Here is a 7,082-nt window from a genome sequence, read left to right as displayed (position 1 = left end):
CCCTGGCTGTTGGGGCCCCCATAGTCTTCATAGTGGGAGGTGACCTTCCTACTACCAAGATTCATATCGTGGGGGTTTCTCAATATGGGAAGGAATTCAGCTTCTGGGCAGGCCAAAGAGAGAAAAAACCCAAGTGTTCATCCCAGGAGGAGAATCTGTCTTTCGCAAAAGATTTATTTTATTGAGCAACTATTGCCTTCAGGGTAATATTTGTTTCCCCACCTCCTCTCTTCCCCCATCCCTACCTCTGTCCCCGCCAGGAGGCAACCCCTAATAAGGCCTCTCACTGGAGGGGCACACATAGGGCAACTTGGCTCACAGCTCATATTCACAAAAGTCCTTCAGTGTTTGCTTTTGACATTATTCAGTTTTGATTTTGAGACTCGCAAGGACTCTGGAGCCAGGCTGCCTGAGTTTGGATCCTGCCTCTGCCACTTACTAGCTATGTGACCTTGGCTAAAGTACTTAACCCCTCTGTTTCTGTTTCCTCTTCTGTAAAATGGGAATGTCAGTAGCTTACACCAGTCACAAAACCCCACATATTGAATGATGCCATTTATAGGAAATGTCCAGATTAGGTAAATCCATAGAGACAAAAAGTAGATTTGTGGTTTCCAAGGACTAGAAGGAGGGGCCTGATGGGGAGTGACAGCAAATGAGTGCAGAGCTTCTTTTGGGAATGATGAAAATATTCTAAAATTAGATAAAGTTTAAAGAGTTATCATAAAATGCTTGGAGCAGTACCTGAAATATAGAAAATGATTTGTAAGTCATTGTTAAGTAAAACTCACTTCCAAATGAAGGCATTCACCCTGATGAGCTTGGGAAAAATATGCTCATAATGTGATTTTAAAGTGGTATTCCATTCATGAATCTCACTGTCTGTTGAGTACTTTTATAAATCCTGTAATTATCTTGGTTAGAGCATTGTGCATTCATTCATTTTTACCATATTGGGGCCCCACTTCCATAAATGGGTGGTGGCTCAGGGCTCTGAAAGGCCACCACATCTGGCGAGCTGTCCTTGACTCAGTCAGCTTTAGACAGAGGATCTACAAGGCAACAGAAGGTGATACAAAGGCATTTAGAAGGAGAGTTGAGGATGAGGTGTGTGGCCTTTGTTTCATTGGCAGAGAACTAGGAAGAGGTGATTTCCAAGCTGCATGGTCTCTTTATTTGCTCAAAGCTGAATTAAAGTAATACAACCACAAAAAGGATTCAAGTCAGCAAGCGGCAGTCATAGAAACCCTATGGAGGGTGCCCTATGGCAAGACCACTCGTGCGCATAACTAGTGGCTCTCTGGGAGGAAAAGAGCCTTGATTAGTAATGTTTGCCAATTTCCATGGTGTAAATACTCAAGCTATAGACATGATATCACTGGAGTCAGAGTTGGCAAGAGTTGTGCAGTAGTACAGTATTATATAGCATTTCTGCTATACTATATAGCTACAACAGATGTAAATAACCTCAAGGGCTTCCCCGGTGGCGCAGTGGTTGAGAGCTCGCCTGCCGATGCGGGGGACACGGGTTCGTGCCCCGGTCCGGGAAGATCCCATGTGCCGCAGAGCGGCTGGGCCCGTGAGCCATGGCTGCTGAGGCTGCGCGTCCGGAGCCTGTGCTCCGCAACGGGAGAGGCCACAACAGTGAGAGGCCCGCGTACCGCAAAAAAAAAAAAGAAAAAATCTTCAAAGCATAGATAACAGTAAATGTAGCAAAATAATTGACATTTTAGTAGTTATAACCTTTGCTTTTTAATAACAGCTTTGAGATATAATTCACAAACCACAAAATTCACTCCTTTAAAATGGATTTTAGTATATTTACGAAGTTGTGCAATGATCACCATTATTTAATTTTAGAATATTTCCGACACCCCCCAAAGAAACTCCATACCTATTAGCAGTCACTCCCCATTTCTTCCCTTGGCCCTAGGCAACCACTAACCTAATTTCTGTCTCTATGGATTTACTTAATCTGGACATTTCATAAAAATGGAATCATACAATATACCTTTCGTGACTGGCTCTTTTCACTGAGCATAAGGCTGAGGTTCATGTGTGTTGATTGGTCTCACTGAGGTTCATCTGTGTTGTAACATGTATCAGTACTTCACTCCTTTTTATTGCTGAATAATATTCCATTACAAAGATATACCATATTTTGTTAATCCATTTATCAGTTGATGGACATTTGCGTAGTTTCCACCTTTTGGCTATTATAAATAATGCTGCTATGAATATTGGTGGACAAGGTTTGATGTGGACATATGTCTTCAATTATATTAGGTGTATATCTAGGAGTAGAATTGTTGGGTCATATGGTGACCCTACGTTTAACATTTTGAGGAACTGTCAGACTATTTTCCAAATCAGTTGCCCATTGGCACCTCATTTCCTAAATTTTCCTTTTACATTTTCAATCAGCCATCTGGTGTCACTGGCTCAGGAAGCTGCAGTGTTAAACAGTTGCCACTGGTTGTTTTCAACAAACTGGGGGTAGTGCTGTTTGCACTAAGGGAGTTCTGAATCCTGTCAAATAAAGACAAATCCTGAGAATGATGCCTTTCTAGGGAGCTGCCTGACAGGTCAAATAGTGACAGTTTTCTGGGGATGCAGCTTTCGGGAGAGCTCCAAACCTGTTCTGTCCCCTCCAGTAGCTTAGCTAGGCTGTTCATTTTCACAGCTACCATGGTTGTGAGGTTGATGTTTTTCAAGACTACCACGGAGATGGGAGAGAAGAATGTGGTTACAGCAAGTGAAAACACCACAAAGCTCACAGTTCTTACTGAGGTCAGCCATTTTTCTTTAATAAATGCTCCTTGTGATGTTGCAAACCTTTGGCTAATTTCTAGAGTTCTGAAGAAGTTGATTTTGACAATTTTTGCCAGTCTTCTCATTGCTTTCCATTCTGAAAATGCTTCTCCTTTAACATAATTTATTTAATTGCAAGTTTATATAAATTAATTTTCAACACTGGCTGTGTCTAACAACGGGCATGCAAAATTCCTGAAGATTTAACAATTGGCTTTCACAAGCTGGTACCAGCTGGCTCCAGTATACCACTGACAGGACCCTCACAGATGCACCCATTTGATCCAGCTCAGCCCTGCAAACATTTAGGGTACTCGCTGAGTGCCAGATCCTCAGAGATGCACGCTCATCCAGTACTAAACTGAATCCATATCCCTTGAATGCAGCCCTCAGCCAGAGCTTGCTGGCAGGACAGACAATGCCCGTAGAATCATCCAAGTGATGGCTTGGCATGCAAGAAAAATTGGAAAAGGCTGAGCACAGGTGAGAACAGCTATAGAAACACTGAAAGATATTGCTTCTCATCTTAGGGATCTAATCCCAAATTGTGCCAAAGGCTGTTTTCTGATTCCTAGAGGAAACTAAACAAAGCAAACAGGTTCTTATTTGCTTTATAAATTCTCTAACTGGAAGTCTTCAAGAGAATCACTGGGCAAAGATGTGAGCAGTGAGGTAGGTGGTAGGTTAAAGGTTTCCATTAGAAACCGTCCGAGGAATGTGCACCTTAACCCTTGCTCTGTGAAGTGGAAAGGAAAAAAGTTTTTTAAAAAACTTTTCAGCTGGTCAAATAATAACGAAACCTGCTTTGGGATTGTGGTCTGACATGTGGTCGTTGGAGCTCACTTTAATTATGATTAACAGCCACAAGGATTATGAGTCAGGGCTTTGGTTGGGCCAGCACTGCTGCACACAAATCCAGTGACTCCCCACGGGAAACAGTGTGAGCATTCCCTGGCTTTCTCAAACTCTAAGACCGGAGCTTCCTGATCCAAGGAGGAGCACAACAGGGTGATTGTGGCTCTTTTCCAGACCTTTGCCTTCCTTTCCTTTCCCACATAGAGATCAGCAGACAGCCATATACGCTTTAACCCAGCACTTCCACATTCCAGCTATTTGTTTACTTAGGTGTTTATTGGCTTGTCTTAATCATTCAACAAATATCCCCTGGGCATGGTCCATGCGCCCACACGGGGTTAGCCCCCTACAGAGAGCTGGCATTTGGGATGGACATTTGAGGAGTCCGGAGAATTGGGGAGGCTCCCCCGTGCTGCCCCATCTGATAAGGTTCAAAACAGTCCCTCTCATGCACAAACTGGACTATGGGTGCATTCTCCGGAAGAGCCCAGCATTTTCCCAGCCTCCAGGCTTCTGATCATTGTCAGTTCTACCTGGAAAGTATTTTTTTCTCTACCCTTTCTGCAAAAGGATGATCTCCTCACGTGTTGGCTGAGTCTTGTCACTTGGTGGGAAGAGGCGGGCACCCAGGACCAGGCACCACTGCTTTGGAGAATCCCTACTAGAGCCACCCCCAGAGGACACGTGCACAGTTCCTGTCCTTAGGGAACTTATCGTCACAGGAACAATAAAATATGGCAGCTGGGATAGCAGTCTGTCCAGGGCCAGGGAGGGGCACTAGGAGTTACTAGTTATTTCTCCTGAGGTTGGGAGAGGCCTTCTTAGATGACATCATTCTTCAGGTGAGTCTCGACAGTGGAAAGGGAGTGTGCCAGGTGGCCAAGAAAGGACAGGAAGGGAACTCTTGCCAAGAGGAACAGCTTGAGCTCAGGAGCTGAACTAGTGGGTGCGAGGGGAGAGGTATTCTATTCTTGTTGAATTGAAATAAAAAAGCCCAAAGCTCCTTGGTGGCTGATAGGTCAACCTAAGAAGAGTCTAAAACGTCTGTTGCAAGTAAAAAAGGCAGAAGACAAAACAGGCCTATTTTTACACGTTTTGAAATACTGAGAAAAAAAATTCAGAATGGATTCTGGATGCTTTTCATTATCTTCTTTATACTTCCCTTTTTAAAAAATTGTAAAATAATTGCTGGCATCACCTGCTGCTCACGCACTTCTTGGTCTGCAGGGGGCGCACCGGCGGCCACCCTCCCTCAGCCAGGGTGATGGGCGGGGCCTCCCAGGCGGGTGTGGAGCTGACGATTGGCGGGGTGGGCTGTCTATCACGGCGTCCCGCCCCCTCCACCCTACGTCACATGACGCAACCCATCATGGCGGTGGGAGCGCGGCTGCACTGGCTCGCGGCTCCGCAGAGCTGCTGCCGTTGCTTCTGTTGAGAGGCGGCGACGGCGGCGCAGGCGGGCGGGCAGGAAGGAAGGATGGTGTTTCTGTGGTTGGAGCGGTGGGTGCGGACCAGGATCTGGGCTGAGGTTTGGCCGAAACGACGTGTGCTCAGGAGCAGCCGGCGCGGGTGCCGCTGAGGCAGCGGAGGGAGACAGGACCGACTGACGGACGGACGGACGGAAGGCAACCCGAGAGCCAGTCTCCGGTGCCGCGCCGTGGGCGAGATGCCGGGGCCCCCGCCGTTGCTGCTGCTGCTCCTGGCCGCTGGCAGTGCCGGGGCCGCGCCACTTCCGCAAACAGGTGCAGGTGAGCGGGCCCGAGGCAGGGACGGGGCTGAGGGGACCGGGCTGCGGGGCCGCTGCGACGGGGGGTGGCTGGGAAGGAGGCTGCAGGCCCGGTCCGGCCTCGGCGCCGAGGAATCGGAGGGCCTGCCGGGGCGGGAGGCCCGGGGAAACGAGTGATTAGGGAGATTTTGCAGCAGGGACGTGTGTTGGGCGGGGCGGGGGGGGGGGCGGGCTGCCTCTCGAGGGCCGAAGCGGGGGCGAGGCGATGCGGATGGGGCTGGGGAGGACTGCGAGCGGGGCGGCAGCGACCGGCCCCTCCCGGGGTAGACTGCAGCACCGGCTCTGGACCTGTTGCCTGAAGGTCCTCAGCCTACATCCCTTGCTGGCAGTTCTGCTTCCTTTTCCAGATGTCACCTGCCTCCTGTGCTTTTCTCACATCTTATAATAAGAACCGTTTCTTAGCCCTAATCATACTTAAATGCAAATGACTTGGAGAGCTGCGCAGAGTTTCCTTCGCTCCCTGTAACTTGTTCTGAAGTTGTAAATTGATTTTAGACGCTGTGCGTTTTATTCAGATTGAATCTCTGGGGATGAGAAGGAAACCACTCTATAAATATCTCTACTTTAGGAAGCCAGTGATTAGAGTAGCAGCCTTTGAATAACTATTGACAGAATGGCCCAAGGGTGATTGAAGTTTCTATTTTAGCTACGTCAGTGTGTGATTTTCTTTTTTTCTCCCCATCGTTTTCGTTTGTGGTTTATTTTCTCAGATAAAACTTCAGTCCAGGAAAGCATCTCAAGTTGGATAATTTTTTTTAAGGAAAAAAATAATCTAGGCGAGTTTGCCATTATCATCTGTTGCTTATCTTTGAAATGAGGGGAGACTGAAATTTCATAGAATCATGGAATCTTAGAGATGGGAGAGACCTTAAAGAAAATTTAGTCCAATTTCTTTCATTTTGCAGCTGAAGATAGGCCCTGGGGGTCAAATGACCTACCCAAGGTGACACAGCTAAATTTTAGGAAGAGCCACAACTTAAACCCAGGTCTTAGATTCCCTTAGCTGTGTGATTTTTCTGCTTTACCACTTCAGGTCTCTTATTAGCTGTTTAGAATACTCTTGAGGTCAAGAGTTATTTTAGAATGATGTTAGTTGGGTGCAGAATGTGGAAGGTACTGTCCCTGGTAAAGACATATTTTTCAAACACATCTACAATGGAAGCTAAATATAATTGTTTCCAGAGACACACCAGGTTATGTCATTGAGTGCCCTTTAGTTGGGTATAAACTGTTATCATTGTACCATGTAGTGTATTGCTAAATTTCTGCCACTGCCTTAGATCAAATATGTGTAAGGTGAATTCTGTTTTCTGACCTGATAGATAAGAAGAGTGAATATTATGAGGAGTGTATAGGCAGCCCAGGTAAGAGTCACAGAAAGTACCTGGGAAATTATAAAAGACTGTAGGGAGAAGTGTCGATGTTGATATTGAAACATATTCATAGGGAAATTGAAAATTAGCACTAGAATAGGATAGTGGATAAAGATTACATATGTGAAAGGGATTCAAGAAGTTTCCAGGTGACTTTGCTCTTAATCGAAGTTTTACATATTTTGTAAAACAGATTCTATTTAGGAAACTTTGGAAATGTGGCTGCTTATAAACCTTTTTTTTTTCGGCTGAACCGT

At 46.1% G+C, this 7,082-nt stretch overlaps 1 protein-coding gene across 1 annotated transcript in view; it reads left to right on the top strand.

Moving 5' to 3' along the window:
- The first annotated feature begins 5,278 nt into the window (after positions 1-5,278).
- LMTK2 (lemur tyrosine kinase 2) overlaps positions 5,279-7,082 on the top strand; it is a 77,662-nt gene continuing 75,858 nt past the window's right edge. The window contains exon 1 of the mRNA XM_007448871.1: positions 5,279-5,422. Within this exon, the coding sequence (XP_007448933.1) occupies positions 5,333-5,422 (90 nt within the window). The 5' untranslated portion in view covers positions 5,279-5,332. The remainder of the gene's footprint in view (positions 5,423-7,082) is intronic.

This window comes from Lipotes vexillifer, unplaced genomic scaffold, assembly GCF_000442215.2.
Source record: "Lipotes vexillifer unplaced genomic scaffold, Lipotes_vexillifer_v1.1 scaffold778, whole genome shotgun sequence".
NCBI lineage: Eukaryota > Metazoa > Chordata > Mammalia > Artiodactyla > Lipotidae > Lipotes > Lipotes vexillifer.
Note: the sequence above shows the minus strand (reverse complement) of the source record. Positions and strands in the feature narration are given on the sequence as shown.